A 25,928-nucleotide genomic window follows, 5' to 3' on the forward strand; every position below is an offset into this window, starting at 1 on the left:
AAGGCGGTGTGTCTCTTTGTTAATGGGGTATTTTTGGAGACACTGTGGCGTAGCTGCTCCATGATTTCCGTGCTACACCCTGCAGATGCGCCGACACAACGTTACCAAATTCATCCATTCGTGCGCCGTGAATTAAACGTGAATTAAGTAGGTCACCGCGTGTATATAAAAAATTTTTTTTAAAAAAGGAAAGCAAACATTTTGCAGAATATCGGTCTGTCTGTCTGTGTCTCCCTGTGTGTGAGTGTTACTGTACTGAGCCTGCAGCAGCACCCAGAAGTGAACAAAGCGACCCGGAAGCGGTGGTCCGACTGGAGGCAGGCACAGCGAACATCAACCTTTTATATTATAGCTGTACTCGCAAGACAATATCTGCAATCAGGACACAAGGTATTTGTGCATGTCTTTTCGTGTCTCCGCTGCGGTGCATGTCTTTGATAAGCGATAAAATGCGTGCGTTGTGCACAAAAAAATGCATCTGCTGCCCTTCGATTCGTCCAAAAGTTGCAGAATGTGGAGAGAGAGAGAGAGAAAGAGAAAGAGAGAGAGAGGGAGAGAGAGAGGAGGAGAAAAAAAAAAAGAAGCAGCCTTAAAAGTGAAATTTGGTGAAGATGGCACGGCAGTGTCTCGAGCTTTTGTGTGGCGGCTCGTGTAGTGACCTGAACGCGGTGGTGCGGTTTTTTGTGGTAGTCGGTGTGGTGTTTGGCTCCAGCCTGCATCTTGTCCATTTCCGTGCTGGGTTTGTGTGTGTGTGTGTGTGTGTGCGTGTGCAGGGCATGGTTGTTGTAGGAAGTGTCAGTTTTTTTAAGAGGTGGGGAGGCCGGGCTATTCAAACCTGCAATTCGGCCGTAAACAATCATTCATGCCTTTGACATGATAAACACAGCTTTGTGTCCGCTCTCGAGCCGCTTCTCTCCCCCAGCACCATCCTTACGGCAACACGTTCATGCTCCTAAAAAATTTTGGGGTCTGCAGAATATGGCGTCCCGCCTTATAAAAATAAGGCTGCCATTTTTGTTTCTCTTTTGTCTGGAAATGTTTAAAGAAAACTGTCTGAGAATGTCTGAGTCGCACCGGGAGGATTTCGATCCGTGAAAAAAAAGCCCCTCGTCGGGTTCGGGTACTGGTGCTGACCCAACACAGCCGACATGTCCGAAAAGTCAAAGAAAGGAAAGTTTTTTGGGGTTTTTTCCACTGCGTTTATCTGAAAATTTTAAAGCCGACGTCCACTTATTTTCGGGGAATTCACACACAGACGACAGGAGCAGAGGGGCTACATGTCCGAGCTAGACGGCTAAAACCCGAGCCAGGCTAATGGCTTTTATTGTTATTTTAATGAATAACACAATATCACCAGGTGACATTTAGCTGTTTGACCCGTGGGAACTTAAAGTGACACCGTGAGCCTCATTCACACTCTGACTTGTTAGCTTAAAACGTACCATAGCAAGTTGGTTCACTGTTCAAAATAACAAAATTAGCCTTGACGTCTTTAACAAAGGACATGACTTTATAATTCAAATGAAATAATTACCTGCATCTAAAATGTCCTATAATTTAAGTCTAAAATATGTCACATTCAGAGTTTTTTGGAACAAAATAGCTTCACCTGATGGGTTTATCCTCCTTAGCTGACAGTTAGCTCTTGTACCTGAACAATCTCCATGACAACCGAGCATCTGCTGAGGAAAGCCAGAAAAAAATGTAGTAAGCGAACCTTGAGTTTGACAGACCAGACGCCTCCAAGGTCAGAGTTGAATCTTAAATCTGCATTTATCGAGTACCAGCCTCAATTTATCGTGTCAAGTCTTATTCTAGATGTTTTTGTGTTTTGTTTTTTCAGTCAAAACCCCAAACCCAACAAAACATTTTACCACATGTGTTATCTTTTACAAGATTTTGCTTCATTCAGCTACCTTTTTACTTAAAGTGACCGAGAGGAACTTTTAAGTGTTTATTAACCTTCTCGTGATTCCTCTGATGATTATAAAGGACCTGCAACAGCAAACGACACCGTCAGCAAAAAGACTGCTATTTTTATGACGATGTTATTAATGCTCGTGCTGGGGTCCAATCACATATCAAATCAAACATAAACATATTACCTAGGAGCAATCCATCCTGCGGTCTCTCTGTCACTCACTTTCAAAACAAATCTTTATCTTTACAACAGATAGGACCATGTTTGTTGAAAGTGGCAGCTAGAATCAACAAAAACTGAAAGTTCCCTGTCATCACTGGTTAAATGAATATCCCACACATACAGTAGCAAACACTTATTATTATTATTGTTATTATTATTATTCAGTTGCAATGTAAGGAATGAAAACAACAGGATTTCTTGGTTGAGTTGATGCTTTATGATTTCAAAAAGTATTATTTCTCTTTTTTTGTTGTTGACACTACATTAACACTACATAAATACATGAATTCAGTAGCATATATGAGCTAATGTTCATGGTATAATAACCATTTACATTTCAGGACATTAAGCAGACGCATTTTGTCCCAAGTGACTTACAAATTCTTTCACATTCCTACACTGATGGCAGAGGCTGCCATGCAAGGTGCCAACTTCTCATCAGGAACCTGGGGTTCAGTATCTTGCTTAAGGACACCCTAATAAACAAGATATATGGTCCCAACTCTACTTAAAAAAAGCTAAATAGCATTGGAATTTGTCCAATAGCAAATTGGAAATTGAAACAAATGAATAATACATCTATTAAATATAATAAATAAAAGTCCTTGGAAGTTATTAGTATTGGCCTGTTAAAGTGCTCCAATTGTGTAATGTGTAAAGAAACTTGCCTGCATTAAGTGTCCCAAAATCTGACTTGGATGTATTTTTATATCTTTGTCTAATAAAGGTCTAATAAAATGTTTGTTCATAGGTGGTAAAAAAAAATAAAAAAAATCATGCGATTAGGCATCAAAGGGCAGGTAAAACTAGATGAAAATGAAACTAAAGAAATGTTAAAGGTAAAGTTGAGGTCAAAGGAAGTGCTCAACATCTCTTCTAAACATGAGACCTGTGTCGCTTCTGGTCTCAGTCTCATTATTTTTGTCAACAGAGATTGGTTGAGGTTTGAAAAGCAGTGCTTTCAATCATAACCTCCTCTCTGACCCTGACCAACTATGAGTAATCTGTAGTACGATGAGAGCTTATTAGGTATAACTTGACTTTTGAATGCAACTACAATAAATGTTATTCGTTTCAGGATGGCGGAGCCTCGATTTAACAACCCATATTTCTGGCCGCCGCCTCCATCCATGCCAGGCCAGGTAAGTCCATTCGTAACATATAATTACTGTGACATTTCCACATTTAATTGCCATGTGTTTCCATGTGTGAATGTCTGTTCAGCCATTCAGCACCAGTCCGTCAGTGAAACAAACTCTCAGAGACAGAGTCCGTCACAGTTTGTTCCCGAAGATTAAACAATAATGGATCTTGTACTGACGTGCTGTTAAGTGTTCTCTGTCCTGGGATGTGTTTTTGGAGCATGAATGACATTCACACACGGTTGCTGTTTTCTGTTGAGCATGACCCGTTAACCCTTTCAGCTGGATAACCTGGTGCTCATTAACAAGATCAAGGAGCAGCTGATGGCTGAGAAGATCCGACCCTTGCACCTGCCGCCTACCTCCACCCCTTCCCAGCAGTCATTGCTGGTGCCCACCTCATCCCCAGACGGTAGCGCTCAGCACGTTATGTCGGTGCCAAAGCCGCAGCAGGTGCCGGGCCACCACCCACAGCCGCAGGGCTCCGGACAGCCGGACATCGCTCTGCACGCTCGTCCTGCCTCCAGCTCTGGACCAGGTGCAGTCTCACTTCTTGTTTGTAGACCTGAGTATCGGATCTTCTTTCATCAAATAACATAATAATGTACCGGTAGTATAAGGGCTTAACTGATTCATATGCCATCACCTAACAACTTCCAGATGGAAACATGGACGACAAGACAGCAGTGAAGGCCAAAGGACTGTGGGAGGACTGGCACATGAGACAGCTCGGCGAGCAGCCTGGCCGGATCAACCATCGCTCAGGTACTGCAGTCAGTCAGTCTCCTGCTCTCTGGTCTGTTGACACGGGGAAGTATCAGCAAGAGCATCAGCCTCTGGTGTTTGCTTAAGTCAGCAGCAGTGTGATCAGTCATACCTTTTAATTGTCTCTCAAGTTTGGGAGACAGTAAAGCAACAATGAAGGAAATACTACAGCTGACAAGTACATTTGATCTCAAATAGTTTGAAGTTGCATCATAACGATGACATTTTAATTGTGTCCATCTTCTTTTTCATGTCTATTTATTCTCTTCAATCCCAGTATTTCTGCACAGTTGCAGATAACGATTAGGATATACTATAGTATTGGTGTTGCTACTGTTTGTAGAATTATATTCCAGTGGGGGCTGCATAGGATTCTTTCAGACTTATGTGATCCAAACTTTTCCAATGACTCCAGAGTGCATTTAAGTCCAAAAGTAAAACTTCATTGAAAAATAGATGCAAATAGATGTTTTTAGAGCTGATGCCAATATTACGGAGCAAAAAAATTGCAGTATCTATTTATATGGTGATTTGGTTGTCAAACATGTGGGACAAAGATTTGTAAATAAAAAGATATTACGTTTCAAATCATATTTGTTGACATTTAAAAACAACATTTTCACACAAAAGGAGGCACTCATCTGTATTAGCAGCGTTGTCTAGCGGCAATCTAACAGCACCATAAATTACATTATTATAACCACAACATCAAAAAATCTACTTAAGCTCGAACACTATTATAGTAATAATCATTCAAGAAAGTTGAGATTAACTCATTTAATTTAAGATTCAGTGTTCAGTGGGCACTCAGGCAGGCAGTGTGTGAAATGGATGAGATGCTTACTGTGTCATTAGATGGTTGAAAAGTGTGCAACACATCAAATAAGACTTTTTATTTAGCTTTTTGGGTGCTCAAAGTGTGGAAATAAACACTGAGGGAAAAATAATGAGACACAGTTTTTGGTCTTTGGGCAGATGGCTGGTGATGAGGGTACACAGTAAGACATAACATATTAGGATGACGTGGTAAACCGACAAGATATAAAAGGACACTTGAGGCTTTATTAGCCATTAAACAGCCACATCAGTGGTCTTGCAAGTTTAATTCAATTTCCTATAAATCATTTATTTTGTGAATTGCTGTTTTTAGGAGTTGGAGTTCCAGCCAGCCATTGGTTTTTCTTTCTTTTCTGTGCAGTGTAAAAAAAAAAAAAAAAAGGGAGCACACTTATTTACTTTTCACAGACTTTGTGTTCACTGTGATGTTTTCCACAACTAAAAGCCTGTCAACTTTTTTACTTTATCATACAGAAAGAAATGGTTACCAATCAACCGTTGGAATAGCTAGAAATATACAAAAAAAATACCAACTTTGTAGAATGCATTCATCTTTGGTTGTGAAAAAAAATCTTTTTAAATGAAAATGTAATTCTTTAGTCTGTAGCTGGACCTCTCAAAAACAACAATGTGGTGATCAAAAACAGTTCTGGGTTTCCCATGTCCAGGTCTGGCTCTGTCGTCCCGACCTGACAGCCACAGCACCTCAGAGGCCCTGACCCCCACAACTCCAACCTCCAGCAGCCAGCACCGTCTGGGCGGCGCTCCCTCTGTGAACATCATTTCTGGGCTGGCCAGTGGTCCTGGCATGGACCACATGAAAGTCGGTGGCCTGGCTGGACTCTTGGGCCCCCCACCCAAGGCGCCCCGGGGACGTAAGAAGATAAAAGCTGAAAACCAGTCTGGGCCTCTGCTGGTGGTGCCCTACCCCATCCTAGCTGACCAAGGCTGTGTCACCATCGCACCCAAAGAGGGCAAAACGTACAGGTAGGACACAGGAAGTCCTTACTGCAGCACACAGAGAGGGATGTTTTCTTTTACTGCTGGTCTTGCAAAGCCAATACACAGATTTAATTGTGGTCTGTAAAAGATCAATAAGCACTTGCTTGAGACAAGTAAGGTTTTAAGTAGACTGAATATGACTGAGATGTGCTCCTCCTCGCTGAGACATCAATATGAACCCATCTTACATCTTTGGGTGATTGGGTGAAGGCCTCACTCAGTGGATGGTTCATTGATCTTTGCTTGTAAATAAGTGGCTTTAGTTCTTATTCTTAGTTTCTGTATGAGGATTGGGAGCTTTCAGAGGCATTGCTATCTAAATGATCCGACTCCCAGCTGTGACACCTAATTGATTCACAGTAGTTGTTTTCCACATTAAAACCTCTTAGCAAAACTGATGCTTTGTAGGACTCAATTTGAGACATCAGCACAATGCAGCATAGAGGTTTTAAACCACTAACTGCCTTAAATGTCTTGAAAATGAGTGGTTTTGTTTTGGGTACGTCAATGGTTAAATACTCCAAAACCTCAAAGGTGTACAGTCAGTTTAAGGTTCGATTTCTAGTTTTAACTTGACTGCAGCAGCCTGATCACACCACAGTCATGCCGTTTTGTGTCCCTTTTTTCTGTCACCAAGATGCAAAGTGTGCCCGCTCACCTTCTTAACCAAGTCAGAGATGCAGATTCACTCCAAGTCCCACACGGAGGCCAAACCACACAAGTGTCCCCACTGCTCAAAGACATTTGCCAACGCCTCTTACCTGGCCCAGCACCTGCGCATCCACCTGGGGATCAAACCCTACCACTGCTCCTACTGCGAGAACTCGTTCCGTCAGCTGTCACACCTGCAGCAGCACACCAGGTCAGTCCAGCTGTGAACATGAAAGCAGGGAAACTCTGAGGAGCCACTGAGGCACTAACACACAGATTACACACACTATTTTTCGTACTAAATACAAGCACAAACACAGTCAACACGCATTACAGTAGAAAATGTCTTTTTTTCTGTCGTAGAATTTGTCTGCTGAAATCCCTTTACACTTTGCACAGGCATATTGTTTTCTGAAGTTTGATCAAATCTTTCCTAAACATAAAATATTCCTGGTTAGGCATTTTTCTTGTTATATATATGACTTAGATGCATCAAGGTTGTGGCTAAAGTGTGTCTCAAGAAGTTGAGGTTACAGAATCTATTGTGGACTCGCTGCATCTCGCTTGTCAAAGTCATTCTAAAGAAAATATTTTGGGGTAATTTGTAACGTTTTCGATCTGCTTTCACTGTCACAGAATCCACACTGGCGATAGGCCTTATAAATGTGCTCACCCCGGATGTGAAAAGGCTTTTACCCAGCTGTCTAACCTCCAGGTCAGTGCGTCGTCAAAACACGTTGTAAAGACCTAAACATTGTTTTTTATTCACTGTAAGTAACTCTCAAATTAACGTTTGTCTATGTTTCTCCCTCAACAGTCTCACCAGAGGCAGCACAATAAAGACAAGCCGTATAAATGTCCTAACTGCTACCGTGCCTACTCAGACTCGGCATCGTTGCAGATCCACTTGTCAGCGCACGCCATCAAAAACGCTAAGGCCTACTGCTGTAGCATGTGCGGCCGGGCATACACCTCAGTGAGTAAACCGCAGGTTATCTGTGTGATGAGTTTCAGATTTTCCCAGTGTGCCTCCAGACAGCTGTTTTGCACTGATGGTGCTGTTGATAAGATGATGGCCTTTGATGACAGGCAGGCCTGCAGGCTCAACAAACCAGGTTTCCTGTTGATGATATTAAATCATTTTCTTTCCCTTGTTCAGACACACAAAAAATAAGTAACTTTTTTTTTTTACAATAAGATTTTTATTGGCTATATGTGAGCAGAGCCTCTTTAATTCCTCCAAAGATTTTAATGTTTTTCTTAAGATAATATCTGTCTCCTCGAGTTGAGCTCAGTGTTCTCTTTAATATGTGCTCCTTAATAGATTAGATGAGTGCTTCTTAACCTTGTGCCACTGAGGTGAAAGAGTTTAGTTGTTTGATTCAGTCACCGATTGTATTCTTTGGGGAATTTTTGGTTTTAGAAGCTTCTGACATAATGCAAGCTCTCCTTTAAGTTGAAATTTTGCTAAAGTCCAATCTTGTTTGATCCACTGATTTCAACAAACATTTATCCAAAATATGTCTTATTTTTACAAGGATTAAGAGGTCTTTCAACAGATCGCTGATACGGATGAAAAACAAACAAACAAAAAACTGGCTGTTCAATCTTTTGTTCTAATAGCACTAATTCAATTTTGGACCATCTGGTTTGCTTTTCCTTCTTTGCAGGAGACCTACCTTATGAAGCACATGTCCAAACACACGGTGGTGGAGCACCTAGTGAGCCACCAGTCGCCTCAGAGGACCGAGTCCCCAAGCATCCCCATCCGCATCTCCCTAATCTGAGCTCCCCAGGCCCTCAGCAGCAGGTCAGATTCAGAGTCTAGGAGCTGGAGCTTACGAGGCCGTGCACCCACAGCCATCTACATAAGGCTTACATTAGCATTATGACAGCTGACTTAAGCATTCAGTAAACAGGCTGCCTCCATCCATCTCGACACAGGCCGTCTGTCAGAAACGAGCACAGCGTTATTTTGTGAATGTAACAACACAGCTAGATGTTGTCCGGAGGATCGAGTGGCAAAGAATGTCTTGCGTCAGATTTAATAAGCACTTTCGTAAGCGTCATGTAAAACAGGCGGATGCATTGGCCATCAGAAATGTTTTAGTTTAGTTTAGTTTTTTTTTGTTTTCCTCTTCCATGTAATGGGTTTCCAAAATGTGCCAGATGATATTTGCCCTTATAAAGAATTGAGAAAGTAGATATGAATAAAAAGAAATGTTTGCTGGGTGTATTCTGGAGACATCCAAAGATAATCTTCAAGCACTTTTAGGCCGCGTGGTTTTGGCTCAAATTGTTTCAATCTCGTCAGACGGAAAATGCCAAAGGGCATTACTTGTGGCAGCTAAGAGTACTGACTGTGTATAAATACCAGTCTTTGTTTGTTTTTTTGTTTTTACTCACATTTACAGGGTCATCTAAATTTGAAGAAAGGCAATCGGTAGATGACAATTTAAACATTAAATGATTGTATTAAAGGAGTTGTAATATTGACTTGGGGAGGTAAAAAAAAAAAAAAAAAGAAAGAAATCGAGCTACATGTAAGGGAAGAAAGATGAATGTTTTTTGTTTTTTTTTCCTAAATCTTTCACTTCATATTTGATGTTCATCTTTTAATGGCACCTTGACGATCATGGCGTATGATCAAAGAAACACTGCTTTTTACATTCTCCTCACGTCCCATTTTCTAGTGCCATATGTATGAACCTTGTCGGGGTTTATGGAGAAAAGCGAATCTTGTTATTATTATCGTGTGTGTCTGGTTTCTCGACTCAGCTAGGCTTTGAATCTTGTTTGCGACAGTATTAGAGTTTGAATACGTTGCACATGTGTCAGTGCCAGCTCTACTCTGCTCAGCCCTACTTTTAAAACACACCTCAGCTGAAAGTAAATTTTACTCGAGAGGTAAATTTTTAATCCTAAACATTGGACCAAAATGTGAAGTTACTGTACAGCTACTCTGACCCAGTTAAGTATTTTTTTAAAATCCTTAATAAGCTTTACCCATTTGGAATAAACTGCAGTATAAGTCATATTCCATAGGTCTCTATTACTAGTTTATGTGGAGATGAAGCTTCTCCCCTTTTTATTTTGTTTTTTTCTTCTTAGTATTCTTTTTATTGTACACAGTATTGTTTGTTGTAATTTTACTGTAACTTTAACCTCCGGATGGTACTAATAGGGTACCCTGTATTCTTCAGGGCACTTGAGAAAAGGTGCTACGGCTAGACGTTAACGTTGGAGACGGAACTGAGAATAATGTAAAATACATATACAGTATATAGTATGTTTTCAAAAGAATAAAAGCTTATTACTCAAGCCACTGGCCTGAAAAACAGACATTTTACGCCAACAACAGACCCTGCCTCTTCAACTTACTCTCTCTCTTTCGAGATAATGGGAAAATGTACATGTTGCTGTACTGTAAAACATGTTACTCATTTATAGTACCTAACTTTAAGTTTTCATAAACACGTTCTGTTTGGGTTTTTGTAAAAGTTTATGTATGAACTTACTGTAATTATTTTAGTCTACCCGTATGTTATTAATATTCATGTTTTATATCAGTTATTTTACATGTAAGCCTTAACTGTTTTATCATCCCATTTCCATTACTCTGTATTGTGTTCTGCAGTATTCAGTCGTGTAAAACATTTAATTTCTTTTCTTCCGCATGGAGTTCCTGAGCTGTAATCTGTATGATAACTGTTTAACCCATGTTCTCTATGAAAAGATATTGCGTAGATTTATTACACTTTTTCCTGTCTTGCATTGTGGTTTCATATACAGTTTCTAGACAACTAAATATGCACAGCCAAGACTGAGAAGTTAAACTAAGGTTATCAATGTTTAAAAAAGGAAAAAAAAGCTTTGTATCTTTACCTTGTTTAATAAACAGACTGTTATAAATTCATCACTGATAAACCATTTTTTTAAAGGGCAAAATGAAGGGGGAAAAAAACAAGGATTAAGTTTGTTTTTAGTCACTTTTATTTATGAAAATATTGTTATGTTTTAAAAATGTATTTACACAGATACAATACAAAGTTTCTTGTCCATTCAATCTCAATTTACACATCTTTCGCAAACAGGCTTTTGTTATTCACGCAGTAGCAAGATAAAGTTGAAAACTTCATCCTTTCAGGCACATTGAAGACAAACAGAAATTTGTTTCCACAGTGTTCAGCTCCTATTATTGACACAAATGATAATAATAGTGGTATGAAATGGTTAATGTGTATTTTACTCCTGTGTCACACACAGCTCTTTGTACAAAAGCACAAGTACTTCTGATTGAGCCTCCCTGGAGGAAACCACTGAGGTTGACCAATGTCACAAAAGCAGCTCAGGATGCTTAAAATAGACAAAAAAAAAAAGCTCTTGGAATTCTCTGGCTTTTCATTTTGGCTGTTTTTAAACTACAAGCAAAGCTGTACATTATAAATACTGGAGCGGCTACAGCTGACGAGCAATTGGAGCAACAGATCTCAGACAGGACCTCAGTATTTAGTTAATAACCATAAAGTGGGTCCACAGTATTATCAATGTTTCATATACTGCAAGTATGATTTTGGAACCTTGATGATGTGTTCTAAGATTTTTTGACACAGTAAAACTATAAAGGTGATTTTTCATTGAAAACACTGGAGAGATTAAATTTAACCAATGGAAAATACATCCCATTGGTATAATGTTACACACACTGTCGTATTCCACTGCTACATTTTCCCAAAATGTAAACACATGTAAAAGTTCTCATAAAGTGCTCAGTTTAAAGTACTCTCATTTAAATCTCCCCCATGAAATGTCTTTTTGACGTTCACATTGTCTCAAACATTACATTTAAAAAAATATTATAACCTTTCCCATAAACCAACACGAAACTTACAAGCTCTAATTATTAGTTTTGGCGTGCTGACTCACACGACTGACAAATTCCAGACGTATGCAAGATTGTGCCACAAGTTCTAAATCAATTCTCCCACTGCATCCTGTTTCTTTTTAAAATATGTCATAAAAAAATGATTGACACTTACACTGGCTTTGAAAAATTTGCGCAAACGTTCACCCTCATTCTGAAACTGGATCAAACGAGAATCTGCTTTGCAATACAAAAGAGAAATCACCCTGAGCAGAACTGCAGTGGAAGCTCCCTTTCATTATTACTGCCTTTTAATGAGGATCATTTGCATTCTACATATTTTATCACTTCTTTATTCAGATTTTTGTCTCTAGTGGAAGTGGGCGGATTCTGTAGTACGACACTCTTCCTCGCTGCTGTTGCGAACACAGGCTACAACCTCCCAACTCATACCTGCTCACTGTTATTAGAGCTCTCCTCTGCACCTTTGGTGTCTGGAGGAACCATTGGGGAGGTGAGGTTCAGGTAGCCCTGCTCTGACGGGTGTTGTGCTGAGACGGACGCCCGGTTGCCATCGACTACCATGCGCTCGCCCACCTTCACACGGCAGATTGCATCCAGGATGTCCAGAGGGTCACACTGACCTGACGTCAGGCTAGAAAGACAAGCACACACACGAGCATCAGCCTATATGTAAACCTAAATATCATCAAAATGAGTGGAACACTTCTCTTACTGCCTCACCTTAACGTGGATGTGTGCAGGATGCCATCACACAGACTCTCAGAGGGGAGCACTTTCTTGGTGTTCTGTTGAGCATGTAAACCGTTGATCAAAACACATCTGTGTTTTCATTATAGTAAAAAAATATATAATATAATATAATATAATCCTCCTTGGACCATTTCAAGCAAACGTAAACACTTCAATTAGAAATATCTCATCCCATTATTTTGAGTCTGTATGAGTGGTTTCAAATCAATTAAGAAGGCTTGTGATATTTTTGGTGGCATGTCCCATTGACGTATAAGAGTGGTGTTACCTCCAGGCTGTAGTACGACTGAACGTTTCTCAGGGCTCGTTCTAAGGAACTGACTTGATTGGAGAGCTTCAGCGTTCGATCCTGAAGTTGCCTGTTTTCCACTTCTAAGACATTGACCCTGGAGCAGAGAGTCGCAACAATTAGTTAATCGAAAGAAGACTGTTTGCTTACTGTTTTGATAGTCTCTTAATCATGTAAGTATTTTTTTCTTAAACATTTGCTGGTTCCAGCTTCTCAAATGTGAGAATTTGCTGCTTTCCTCTGTCATTTATGGCAGTAAATACAGACTCTTTGGGTTTTGGGCTGTTGGACACAAGCAGCTATTTGAGGGTGTCACTAAGGGCTCTGGGAAATTGTGATGACATTTTCTTGACATTTCACAGACTTAATAATAAGTCTTGGAAATAATTGACAAATTGTCCTTTCAAACCTCAGACACACATGCAGATTTAATTATACGTTTTGGTTGACGATGAAAATTGTTATTTTCTTGTGGTATAGTTCACAAGGCATCTACACTAACTAGGGGAGAAACAGAATAAACCCAATGAGTCACTGGTCTTTGCTGTTTACTGTATTCATTCATTCAGAACTTTTCCTGGACAATAATATTTCAATTCTTGGTAGAGATCCTGATCAATAACAGCAGTAATGAGGCACTTCAGTCAACATTTCCACTCAAACTGCCAATTCAAAAGAAATAGCAGCAGGTGTGAGTGCAGAAAGTAATTTACTCATGTGATTCTTTGAGATACCTGTGTTGGACCGTGGAGGCCGTCCTCATGCCTTGGCTGCCCATTTCCTCTGCCTCACTTATATTCCGCAGTAGCTCCCTCTTCTCCTCCAAAAGCTTCTCATTTTCCTCCATCACTGTGTGGATCCTCTCCTTCTCCTGAAAAACAGAAGGAAGATTCACAAACAGACGTATTTATCTGGCACAAACATCTCATAATTGGCATTAAAGGGACTCGGGTGATGTTCTGTTGTGCATCGTGTGTGTGTGTGACCTTGTGCGAAAGGCTGGTGGCCAACACCAGGTCGTTCTCCAGTTTCTGGATGACACGGTCCCTCTGTGCGGTCACCTTGAGGAAGACCTGCTTGGCCTGGCGCAGCTTGGTCTTGTGCTGACTCTGCTTTTCGTTGTACTTCCTGGTTAGTAGAGAAAAGGAAGTTAACCACAGAAAGGACCGTTAGCCACTGTCCCAGAGTTCATTTAATAATATTTGTCTCACCTGACGTGTGTGTCCAGTTGGAGGAGAACCTGCTGCAGCTCCCCCTGCAGTCTGTCACAGTCCTGCTGACTGGCCACCAAGTCCTCCTGCAGTCTGTGGCTCAACTTCTGACTGTCTCTCACCTGCACAATACAAGGAAAACATGCACTTTACTCTAAATTCAAACAGGATTTAACACACTGAGGAATATAATATATAATAATCAAAATATAAACAATATATATGGCCGACTGTGTACAATGACCTTGTGAAAATGATGGCCAAAAGTCAAACAGTACTAAATGATCACAGTATTTGAAAAAGGGTGATTGCAGTCAACATATTGACTGCAGTGAAAAAAACTTTGTATCACCCTGCTTGAGGAAATTTTCTGAGTGGAGCCACAGACTGAAACCTAAAACCTTTTCAATACTGGTCGGAAGAAAAAAAACATCCAAAAGATGATGAGCAGCACAAAGTACATGCTGAGAACTTGTCAATGGATATAAGTTGTGAATCATGTTGGATTTGGAAAGGTAAGTGAAATAGACAAATTGGGAGCATGAAAGGTGACTGAGGTGTCAGCTGCTGTTGTTTACCTCCTCTCTGGCCTTGCTAATCTCAGCCTCCAGGATGGCCAGGCGGGTCTCCAGCTGCTGGACACGGTGGCTGAGCTCTGCATTGGTCCTGGTCATAGAGGCCTCCTTCAGCCTCAGGGAGCGCACCTGCTGCTGCAGCTCCTCCTCACGCTGTTCCAACAGCCTCCTGACATAGTAATTGGAGGAAAAGATGGATAAAGTGATGGTCAACAAAAATTCTGCTGTAAAACCTGCAACTACTACAGGCTTGGGTAGCGTGAGCTACACTGCAGTTTGTGTGACCTGGTGATGTGCTCCTCCTGCTGCTTGGCTCTCAGGGCTGACAGGGTGTCAGACAGATCCCTGCTGTCCCTCTCCAGACGGCTGCTCTCACCGGCCCGGGCTTCCTCCACGCGCAGCTGGTGCTGGGCACTCTTTAGCTGCTGCTGAAGCTCTAAGACCTGCCATCACAACAGAGCCACAGGCTTTACTCAATCACACAAACAGACGACATGAAGCCCCTGACCTCCCACTCACTTCAAGAGTATCCCAGGTTTTCCTTAAGGTGTCTCTATTATTCAAAAATAACCTTGAAAAAGAGTTGCAGCAAGTAAAGTAGAACATGTTTTACAACATCGCTACTGGAACAATAATCACGTCCCAACATTTTCTTCATAAGCTGAGGGGCAACTGCTTCTTCTGCATACTCATGAGGATCATCTTTATTGAACCTCATGGGCAAACTAGGTCACAGAGATCATACCACAATAAATGAAGAGTATGGATTAGAATGTATTGGTATGTATAAAGATATAGATCATAATAATTTGCCAATTGCAATATCACATCGTAATTCAATAACAAATTGCACCATAAAGGAGCAACAGATTTGACTTCAGATTATATGAAGGTGTTCACCCGTGTAGAGAATTTGCAGCACCACTGACCTTCTTGTCAGCAGCTATGAGCCGCGCCCTCTCAGCCTGCAGGTCGTCCTGCAGAGTGGTGGTGGCGCTGCGGTTTGTACAGTTCCGCGCCAGCTCCAACTCCAGTTCCCTGATTTTCTGCTGCTGACGTTCACACTCAGCCGACTGAGTGTGAACACTCTGCTCCACCTGGACCAGCTTGGTCTGGACCTGCTTCAGCTCTGCACAAAGCTGAAGTAAGCACATTAAATAACAGAAGACGGATGGTTAAAAACTACTGTGACAATCAGAGCTTTTTGTTTACTCTCATGTTGAGGTTGCAGTTTCACATTTGCTCACAGTAATTCATCTAACATCAAGGTGACTGACTCACTAAGAGAGTGAGAAGGATGTTGGTTAAATGAGAAAGGTCAGAGGAATTCAGGAAATTCCAAATGTACAGTTGTGTGCAATTGGGTACCGACCTTGAGTTTTTCCTGGTCCAGCAGGGTGTTGTGTCTCTTAATGTCCATGCTCTTCTCCTTCTCGTAGCGCAGCTCTCTCTCTGCTGAGGTGAACAGGCTCTGGGCCCTCTGGAGGTCCTGCTTCATCTGTTTAGCCTCCTCTGCCTTCTGGCTCAGTACTAAGTCCTGGGACTGAAGAGGGCAGTCAGAGATAAGATATTTTGGGGGCTGTCATCTCTTTTCCTTAAAACATTATTATGATCGTGGATAAATCATTTCAACATGTTTATTGGGTCCAAAATGATTGTTTTGTTTATCTCTGTGTAAGAATTCTGATAGTTTGCTTGAGATTTTTACAAGGTTTGAGCTGATAGTATAATGACACTAGAATCACGTGATATTTGTGTTTTCTCAGTGATCAACAGTCTTGGTAGCTGCCAGTGTGTGTGAAAAAAAAAGCTGATTTCTTACAGTATGCGCCCAGCATACTGTACTGCCTTTTCTTCTTAAAAAAAGTGCAGTAGCAAGTGCAGTAGCAAGACAAGTGTCTCATATGAAGAGAGAAAAGAATATTTGAGAAAACAATTTTGTGAATAGATTTTTATAGTACAGTATTTTCAAATTTTGATTTTGAATTGACCCAATGTTCCTATCTACAGAAATAGCCATGTAAATTGTGCTCAGTAAATGAACACATTTCAAAGTGACCTAACCCAACACTGGAAACTGAAACTCACAATCTAAAACTGGACGACACGAACAGCAACAGGATGTGTTGTGATCATACGTACCTTGACGTGTGCCTGAGCCTCATTCACCTGAGCCTGCAGGGCCAGTTGGTGCTGGGAGGCCAGCTTCCTCTCCTCCCCCAGTTTGGTCTGCAGATGATTCAGTTCCTGCTTCAGACATGAAACCTACGAACGCAATACACAAACACATATGAATCACATGTTACTTTTGCACAGGAAATCCCCTTTGCGCTGGTCTCCATCTACAAGCAGGTCAAAGGTCAGGAGCAGCTTCAGTATTTGAGATGGATCCAGTGCCTTGCTCATTGACAGCAGCACTCTGAACTATAATGTTTGAGGATGTTTTTCTTCACCCTGTTACCCCAATTTCTGACATCTTAATCCAGTCCACAAGATGATTTCACATATGAACCTTTTTACAAATTAAATAGCCCTGTCAACGTAGATGTAATCCAGATACCTGATCCATGTACTCATCCTTGCTCCTCTCCACTGGATTAAGCCTAGTTTCTACGTGAGCTGTGGGCAGTTCGGGTGTCTGGCTTCTAATAGGTGCTTCCTTTGTAGAGGAGAGCTGCTCTTGATGCCACTTGAGCTGTTCTTTGAGGCGCTGTATCTCGAGCTCCAGTCTCTCTCTTTCCCCCTCTGCTGTCAGCTTCTCCTGGACGCTGGAGCTCAGCAGGGCCCGGAGCTCAGCAGTCTGCCGCCGCTCAGAATCCATCTCAGACCTGTGGAATATGCACATTTATGCAAAACGTGCAAGATCTGGTGCTCCGGTCCTGTCTTGTGACCGCCAATGAAACAAGATAGAAGCGCGAGTTGCGGCATTGCTATCACTCACTAAAACACTACTTTATGAGCCAATACATTTTGCACTATAAACTCTGGGCTGATAACAACCTCAAGGCGTCATGTGCTGTCTGGAGGCTGTTGAGTTCAGCATTTAGGCCGTCAGCCTGCACCTGCAGCTGGTCCACCTGAAGCCTGTTCTCCCTGAGGTCTTCCTGGGTCCGGTTACCATCCTTGAAACGCTCCAGCTCGCTCTGGAGGCGGCTGTGAGCACGTTCCAACTGGGCCACCTGTTAGGCAGAAAGGCAAAGTCAGAAAGATAAAGAGGGATTCATTTTAGAGGTGTACGTGTCTTAATTATTGACACTGAATATACAAAATGTTCTTGTTATGATCATCTGTTTTAAGGCACCCTTTTGTATGCAAACACCAATTCTTTGTCAATCATTGCAGTGAAAATATGTTTGCATATTAACATTATGCTTCACTGGTTTATTTTATCAAAGGGTAACATCTGTGTGTTTGCATTTCTGACTAATGCAAGGTGTCAGTGTTGGATAACAGACTTATATGCAGAATTAACAAACCTTTTCCTCCAGAACTGCTTTCTCCCCTTTGACTTGGGTGAGGCTCTTGATGAGTGTTTTTCCTTGTTGGCATTCTGTCTGAAGACTGTTGACCTCAAGTCTCAGCTTCCTCAGCTCTTTTTCACCTATCTGCAATGCCTTTAGTGCAGAGGAAGGTGGAAACATATATAGTATCTATGTTTTTTTAGAATACAACATAGCTCTTTGCTTCAGGACTAAATCTCTTGAACTTTAAATTGAATGTCATATTTTATAGAAGTTCATTCTCTCGTATGTATGGTTTTTACCTCTTTGTCCTTTTTGAGGGCAGCCTGGGCAGCACTGAGGTCTACCTCCAGCTGTTTCCTCCAGTCCTTTTCCTCGGTCAGACGAGCCTCTAGCAGAGCCAACCTCTCCTGGCTGCTGTCCCTCAGGTGCTTCATACATGGTGACAGGAAAATACAAAAGCATTTCTAGGCTGCACTGAGTCATGGAATTTAATGTATTTGAACTCTTTTGGTGTATCATCATTTAATCCCTGCAGGCTGAGGTCTGGAGGTCAGGGTTTATTCCTCTTTTACACATTTCATGTTCTATTTATGGCAATACTGGGTGGTATGAACTGTAAGGATATCACTATTCTTTTTTTATCATAAGGGACATAAGGGAGTCATTTCTCACCAGCTGTAAGTACGACTCAGTGGATTTGACATCTTCTCCATTCTTCAGCATTTTCTCTTGGGCATCCTGCTTCTTAAGCTCTGCCTCCAGGCCTTTGATCTGCATCGACAGGTTAATATTATTTCTCAGCCATTAGAGAGGCAACTTTTTAAAAGTCAGGCAAGAGACTAAATTACACTGTCTGAGTTTAATAAATTAATAAGTATTAATAAACGTCTGTGAAACTAGCTGCCTTCAACTACCCAGGAGAAATGGTTCTGAACCACAAAAATGATCCATCGCTGTTTCACCCAGTGTAGAAAATGAACAGAAGTTTTGAGCAGGAATTTAGTGCAGCTAATTACTCTTCTGTGAAGTCCCTCCAGTTCTCCCTCGTGGCGATGCCTCTCCTCCTTGCTGGCATTCTGAGCCTCCCCTAGCAGTGCCTCCAGCTCCTCATTCCTCTCCTCCAGCTCTTCCTGTTCCTTGCGTCGCCTCTGGAGTTGTCGTTGCAGCTCCCTCACCTGTACAAGCCCATCTTCCATCGCCTCACGACACCTGAAAGGGAATAATGGTGACTGAATTCAGAGAGAGTAGGTGGAAACTGTATCACATTATTAACCAGGGTTAGTTGTTGGGGGAATTAAAATACCTACCGTTTGTGAATGTAATCCTTTTCACTGTCGGACTGACTGTTTTGTGGATCACTGCTGATGCTCTGGTCTTTTTGATCCTCTTTGGCAACAACATCTTGGTCTGCCGACTGGACAAACACAAGACCAAACAATGCCAAGCTGCTGTGACAACATTTGTTTTTTATTCTAATGAAGAAAATGTGTAAAATACCAACCTGGTCCAAGAGATTGTTCTTTTCAAACTCTAAAGTGCGGACTCTCTCCCTCAGAGCTCTGTTCTCGACATCTAGTCTGTCATTTTGCTCTTTGGCTCGCTGCAGCTTTATCATATCTGTGAAGAGACAAAACTGTGACCATGAACATCCATGAACAATTCAACTAGACATTTTTGTCTCTGTCGTGTTTTGCATTTAGAATCTTATTACAATATTACACATCTACTGTGCGCAGTAATTATGATGATCAATTTGTCCAGAAAGACGGATTAGTAAAGAAACATGTCCTTTTGAAATGTGATTAAATGTTTTTATGTGCTTAGTTAGTCCTTAAAGCGAACCACATGAAGCATTTTAACAAACTCAAGGGACTTTCTGTCAGGACTCATGTTACACTGGTGACTTTGTCCATCTGTCTGGTTATGTAACAGTGTTAACTAGCTGAATGTCTTGCCAAATCATAAATGCATGTGGCAGGCGATTTAGGTGAGCCTCTTCTGAAAAGTTCAAGATTCAGCCAAAATACAACCAGTATGGAGACACACCAACATAATCAAACATTTCGCTCCAGCCTGTTAATATTTTATAAGGGGAATAGAGGACCCTTTGATAGCAATATCTGAAATGAATATAAAGTAAATTAACCTTCTAGTTGGGTTGTGTCTGTAGTAATAACTTCTTTAAAATATATCAATAGAATTACAAAAATTATTCATCATCTGATTATTCAGTCAGTAATCAGTAATATCAAACAAATATCCAACCCTGTGGACAAGTCCCAAATTTCACCTACCATTTTTAACAACTCTCCATTCATCCAGAATCTTAGAACAGTACCAATAAATCTCCAAACAATGTGGCTGCTGTTAATCTCGCACACTGAGTGGCACATTTTTTTCACACCAAAGTCTGTCTCACCACTGCGTTTCAGTTTCTCCACTTCCTTCCTCAGGTTCACTACTTCCTGGAGCGTTCCCTGAAGCTCAAACCCTGAGATTATAAGCACATTTTTTTATTCTTTAAAGCTGAATACTTTCTGCTTTCTGCTCTTTCATGCCTTTTTATCATTGCTAATGACTTCCTGCAGTGTGCTATAATTACACGCCAGTTCACATAAAGATGTTATATTAATCAAATCTGTAGCCTGACATGTGTAATTCTGGCCATTATTGGGTACTTCATGCCATCATGAGTACCTTTCCTTACAAACACTTTATTGAAATAAATATACAAAACTGTAAGCGTATACAGTCTTTTGAAACTTCACATCAAAGTCTAACGTACACTCACAATTCTTTGAGGGATATGCGCAAGTCTTTACAACATACCACTTGGGTCTAGGTTGTTGTTCTTGGCAGCATCCAGCTCATTGGTGAGTCTGCGGATGTCCTGATGAGCCATTGACAGCCTCCTAGATGCCTCATCCAGGTCCCGCTCCAGCCTCTGGCGCTCATTTCGCTCGCGTGAAATCTCCTCACTGTGGGCCTGGCGTAAAAGAATGACTGGTTAGAGTGAGAGGAGTGCAGCAGGACAAAGGATCGGTAGGCAAGACTGGAGATGCAAGTGGGCCAACAAGCTGTTGCAAGAGACATGCATTCTGATGTTAAGATACATCATCACCGCGAACCCGGAAAGGATTGAGGGCAGTGAGGTGTAATCTTATATTTCAGAATTTACCTGCATAGTGGGACAAAAGGTACACATGCTGTTACCTGTGACGTATTATTACATTTCCACCCAACAAGCACTCACCAGGTGTTAGAAAACTCTTGCTGGGACAAGCAACGTCATATGCATAACAGTGGTCATGCGGATATCGAGGCACATTGTCAGCGTGGAATGTGCGTCAACAAGTAGTACCAGTGTGAAACAAGCCAGCGATGCTCTTTATCACAACACCAGTGTTAGTTACACAGTTAGTACGAGCCGCGAGGTGGAAACCTACAGGGGTAATATTGTGTTTGCTCTGACCAGACCTGCGCAGCCCAAACAGCTTCTTCAGTGGACTCTGGGATGGACACTGCTGAGAGGAAAGACCCATGTGTGTAGAATCACAATAGACACTACAAAACCATCACATGGTGTCGATGTACTGTACCTTAAAAAGAAACAGGTTTTTCTCTGCTCTACAAACTTAATTCAACCTGAAGATAAACAGAACTGTAACTCAGCCAAGCCTTAATGACAGTCACCTCACCTTTGTCACGTTATCTATGGTTTTCTGCATATCCTCTCTCTGCTGTGTTAGCTCCTCCCCCAACGTGAGGCAAATATGCTCCTGTGTCATTGAGAGAACGAGACTCACTTAACCACATTTAAATGGTCTCTGCATTTGCCTCTGGTAGTTAAACATTAAGTTAAGACGTGTCAGTTTGAAAACTCAAAATGACTGAAGACTGCATATGAATTGTTAAGGAGAGTAGAGACTAGGGATGGACAGTTTATCAGAGCCGGTATTCACCATTGTTCAGATTTTTGGAATCAGGGTTTTTTATAATTTTCTTATTCTTTTGTCCAATTACAGGTCAAATATATTAATTAAGAAAAGCACAACTGTGTGTCCGCTACAGCTGCCTCTCTCTGTAGTCACCACTCTGTGGTCTAACTCAATGTACCACCCACAACAATATCTGATTGGTTGCACATCAAGGGGTGTCTGCCAACACTGAAAAAAATAAATAATAATTACTGTTATAATACATTTTATTTATATAGTGCTTTACATGACATTAAAAATATAGAAAAATGACACCATCAATAATCTAAACCTCCAAAGTAACTAGTAACCGAAGTTACCAAATAAATGTAGTGGAGCATAGAATACCAGTACAGTACCTGAAGAAATTTTAACTTATCTACATTCCATTACTGATTATTTCAAATTTTGACAGTAAGTTTTCTAATTTTTATGGGAAGTGGTGGTTCCGATCATCTGTTATTGATCTCCTTGATCACCTCTGACGTGTATCTGTATTGGTCCTGAAAAAAATAAACATATTGGTCGATCCCTACATTTACAGTTGAAATGGTGAAAATGAACTACACCTAAGTAAGACCCCACACAACCTCCGGTGTACACAGGTGAGTCCTTTACCTGCTGCTGGGCTTCCTTCGAGATGTCAGTGAGGCTCTGACTTTCCAGTCTCCTCTCAGTAGCCTCCAGCCTTTCCAGCAGTGTGGCCCTCTCCACCAGCAAGTAAGCCACCTGCTCACTGGGGCTACTCAAGCCCATCTCCCCAAGGTCCTCCTGAACCAACATCTCTGCCAGCTCCTTGCTCTGACTCTCTGGAAGAAAGGGGAGTTTTCACTAGCAGCAAGATTAAAATAAACACAAGTAAATAACTACCTCAGGGAATGTATGGGTTGATATATTCACAGACTCATTCCAGAGAATAAATGGCAACCAAAAAAAATGTCAGTTGTTTGAAATATTGTGCTCAGGAGCTTGGGAGAGCCAAGCCTAGCTTACAAGTCACAAGACATAATGCTAACATTGCATTACATTTTAATTGAATTGTCACCTTGTTGTTGTCTGATAAGGTGAAGCTCATGTCGCAAGTGTTCATTGTCTCTCTCATATTCTGCTGTGAGTCCCTCGCGCTCTTCCAGCAGCCCACGAATATGTGCAACATAGCTCTCCACCTGACAGACAAAAAAAAAAATCCAAATTCAGCTCGATTGACATGCCATTTTGAGCTTATTGGCAATATCCTGTACTTGTTTCAAAAACGTATGGGACTGCTATTTCATGTATGGGAGGTATGAGCTCTGATTGTTTTTTGTTTAAATGAAAAGGATAAGTGCATTATATTGGTCTGGAAGCTTTGGAGCCCTCAATCACACACAATCACTTCAAGGTGTCTATGACATTGTTGTGAACTAAAACTCCAAATAAAGTGTTGACCTCCTTCATCTCATTGGCCTGCTGGGTGCGTATGGTCTGCAGCTCCTGGTTGGATGACCGAAGCTTTGCCTCACTTTCAAGCAGCTGCCGCCATAGGTGGCGCTGCCGCTCCTCGACACTGGCCCCCGGAGGCAAGCCATCCTCCTGCAGCCGCGAGGAAATCTGGTCCAGCTCTGTCTGCACCTAAGGACCCGAGAAGGAGCTGAATTACTGTTTCGTTAGACCAGAACCCAGATTTTATTAAGTGAAATACCTCTCAGTACTGTGGTGAATCATGCAGTATCAAATTAAACTTGCCCATGACAGAGTAGCCTTGAGCAACACTGCCTGTTATAGCATAGAGCATATTCAACAATTCCAAAACTAGATGCGCTCAAATTACCTCAACTTTAAATGCCTTACTGTTGTATACTGCTATATGCTGCATATTTGAATGTGACCTACTTAAAAAGTTGTAACATTATAAGTTTGTCAAAGAATGATCAAGCAAAACATCCTGCAAACTACAGCATCAGCAAAGTTTTCAACTTCAAGGTATTCTGTCTCACTGAAAACTGATCCATTTGTGTGACACACAGAGAGAGGGCCAAAGCATCAGAGCGGCATGCCAGCACTAAACACCTGTTGCTAAATTCAATACTGTACATTGTAGGGTGTGTAATATGAGCAGCCCCCCCATGCAGCATTTAAACTACTCCAAGAGCGGACGGTGCGCCAACAACATGCACCATATTGTCACAGGCTGGGTATCAAGTCTCACATGCCTGTTGTACTTAAACATCCCAGCAGCTGGTCTTTGCTCTAGCCACTGTGGAAGAAATCGCTAGAAGATCAGACATTAACTACAATCGCGATCTTAATAGTGATGGATTCATAAACTCCAACAGCTGCTTTCTCACGTAAATCATTCATTTTTATGGTTACTTATACGAACTGACAGCCAAGTAAAAAGTGCCAGAAGTCTTTCCCCAGTGGGCAAAAAAAGCTGCTGATAACAATAAAACAAAGTCACATTTGTATAGCTTGTAGTTCACACACCTTCCATTATATAGTCCTGGTTTTGAACAGCGGTACAAAGCATATGATTGGTGACAATGTTATCTGCAAGCAAATTCAAAGCTATGAATATTACCTCCTCATCCATGGTCAAACATTAAGTTTGTTGAAGCTGCATCCGTGAAACGATTAACTTTTTCCACAGTGGTGAAATTGATGATCCCAAAGCACAATTTTAGCCTACATGGTACTGCACAGGATACGACTCAATTTTGCAGTGGTGTGGCACAGATCAGCAGATCCTCAGACTTCATCACCCCCCACTGTTGTTGCAGTTCATCCATGGAAACGTCTCTTGTCCTTGTCTCCCCCTGTATGAGATGACATACTTAAGAACAATGCTGTCAAGTCATATTAGGACCTGCTGTCACCTGCTTAGAGATTAGACTAGCTACCTCAGTTGAGACAGGCGCAGGCACACAGTTGAGTTACATGGCATCACCTGAGGCTATGCAAATCTTCAAGCTGATTAGCTATGTTTCATCTGCAGCTATGTTTTCTGCTAGAATGTTATCATGAAGGGACCGCAACGTGGGTGACACATCTATCATCGGATCAGGCGTTGTCCTGCACCACACTTTAGAGCGTTGCATTGAGTGACACATTCTACACACATACCCTGCCGTGTTACAGTGTTATTTCAAATTAGTAACGACTTTAGGGTTAAAAAAAAATCTTTGTTTTTGGGCTAACTATTCTTCCCAAAATGTCTGACGAGGAGGAGCAAACGAGGGTTTTCGTCGGACAACAGCCACTTGCATTCCTTTTGGCCACGCAACCTCACTAGTCAGGAATATGTGGTTAGCTAATAATCGATTTGCTGCAAACGGTGCGCTTTAATACGCTTGTAAATAACTAACACTCACACCTGAGACTACCTACAGCGTGAGCTAGCTGTTAGCAAAGTTAGTTCCAAAGTTACCGTAGTATACTTCACATTCTGCTAATGCTAGCTCGCTAACGTTAGCCATAGCTTTCTGCTGCGGCTGCTTGGCAGCAACTGGTGAGGACTCTTGCTTAAATGCTAACTTTTTTGCCTTTACGAGGCCGAGTGTGCGGTGCTCAGTTAAAGTTTCACTCACCTTTCAAAAAAGGTAAAGGCAATATAGAAAGCAAAACGCCGAGGACAGGCGTGGCGGAGCGAATTGGCTTCTACTAGCACCTAGGCAACGGACCGTACCATTGAAAGGATGCAGGGAACAATCGATCTGGACAATTGGAACCAACCAACTACCTGGTGGTTTTAATTTTACAGGTCGTTTATATATATATATATAAAAAACATCTGTTTATATGTAGACATGTCGTCTTTATCAATATTATATTTTACTGTATTATACTGCACTGTTCCCACCGGTAGTTAATAGACATTGCTTTTAATTAAGCTTCTCTCCTTACCGTTAGTCCATGTATATGAACAGCAGGGGGCGCCAAACACAATATTAGTGTTTTTCCTAGAAGGTGAAAACACAGCATTAACGTTTTAACAATAAGCTCTATCATCCCATTATAAATAAATGTTAAATAATCTATTTATTTAAAGAATATATATATATATATATAATCAAATGCATTGATATGATCGTTTTAGGGACATACATACTTACTTTGTTGGCCATTTCTGTTTTAAAAACAAACCAGCAAAAAAAAAAAACATGGATGCAAATGTGCAGTCAGTGTTGAGAAACTTCATCATTTGTTGTTTTCCTGTCAGCTCCACTGGACCCACTGCAGTAAATGAGCTGCGGCA

The 25,928-nt window shown here is 41.3% G+C and overlaps 2 protein-coding genes across 15 annotated transcripts; one reads left to right on the top strand and one right to left on the bottom strand.

Annotated features, from left to right (window-relative positions):
* The first annotated feature begins 265 nt into the window (after nucleotides 1-265).
* On the top strand, nucleotides 266-10,456 carry znf362b (zinc finger protein 362b). Of its 5 annotated transcripts, none has more exons than XM_030422561.1 (9): nucleotides 266-390; nucleotides 3,222-3,285; nucleotides 3,568-3,823; nucleotides 3,946-4,050; nucleotides 5,535-5,874; nucleotides 6,527-6,751; nucleotides 7,177-7,255; nucleotides 7,358-7,516; nucleotides 8,211-10,456. In XM_030422561.1, the coding sequence occupies exons 2-9, from the start codon at nucleotides 3,223-3,225 to the stop codon at nucleotides 8,325-8,327; spliced, it is 1,344 nt and encodes a 447-aa protein (XP_030278421.1). In that variant the 5' UTR covers nucleotides 266-390; nucleotide 3,222; the 3' UTR covers nucleotides 8,328-10,456. The 5 variants fall into 5 exon arrangements, with proteins under 5 accessions (XP_030278421.1, XP_030278424.1, XP_030278423.1 ...); XM_030422564.1 differs by having other exon boundaries at nucleotides 3,595-3,823; XM_030422563.1 differs by having other exon boundaries at nucleotides 267-390; nucleotides 5,556-5,874.
* A 54-nt stretch (nucleotides 10,457-10,510) lies between these two features.
* On the bottom strand, nucleotides 10,511-25,398 carry ccdc30 (coiled-coil domain containing 30). Of its 10 annotated transcripts, none has more exons than XM_030422546.1 (29): nucleotides 25,261-25,398; nucleotides 24,255-24,489; nucleotides 23,123-23,305; nucleotides 22,740-22,860; nucleotides 22,313-22,503; nucleotides 22,174-22,197; nucleotides 21,416-21,496; nucleotides 21,164-21,238; nucleotides 20,547-20,703; nucleotides 20,137-20,208; nucleotides 19,219-19,334; nucleotides 19,025-19,131; nucleotides 18,734-18,926; nucleotides 18,390-18,488; nucleotides 18,017-18,145; nucleotides 17,730-17,867; nucleotides 17,254-17,432; nucleotides 16,814-17,081; nucleotides 16,396-16,518; nucleotides 15,626-15,796; nucleotides 15,183-15,392; nucleotides 14,539-14,696; nucleotides 14,257-14,422; nucleotides 13,679-13,800; nucleotides 13,454-13,595; nucleotides 13,202-13,338; nucleotides 12,447-12,564; nucleotides 12,149-12,213; nucleotides 10,511-12,059 (listed from the first exon to the last, which is right to left on the bottom strand). In XM_030422546.1, the coding sequence occupies exons 2-29, from the start codon at nucleotides 24,264-24,266 to the stop codon at nucleotides 11,852-11,854; spliced, it is 3,765 nt and encodes a 1,254-aa protein (XP_030278406.1). In that variant the 5' UTR covers nucleotides 24,267-24,489; nucleotides 25,261-25,398; the 3' UTR covers nucleotides 10,511-11,851. The 10 variants fall into 10 exon arrangements, with proteins under 10 accessions (XP_030278406.1, XP_030278405.1, XP_030278408.1 ...); XM_030422545.1 differs by having other exon boundaries at nucleotides 21,164-21,241; XM_030422548.1 differs by lacking the exon at nucleotides 22,174-22,197.
* Nucleotides 25,399-25,928: the final 530 nt, after the last annotated feature.

This window comes from Sparus aurata, chromosome 7 (genome assembly GCF_900880675.1).
Source record: "Sparus aurata chromosome 7, fSpaAur1.1, whole genome shotgun sequence".
Lineage (NCBI taxonomy): Eukaryota > Metazoa > Chordata > Actinopteri > Spariformes > Sparidae > Sparus > Sparus aurata.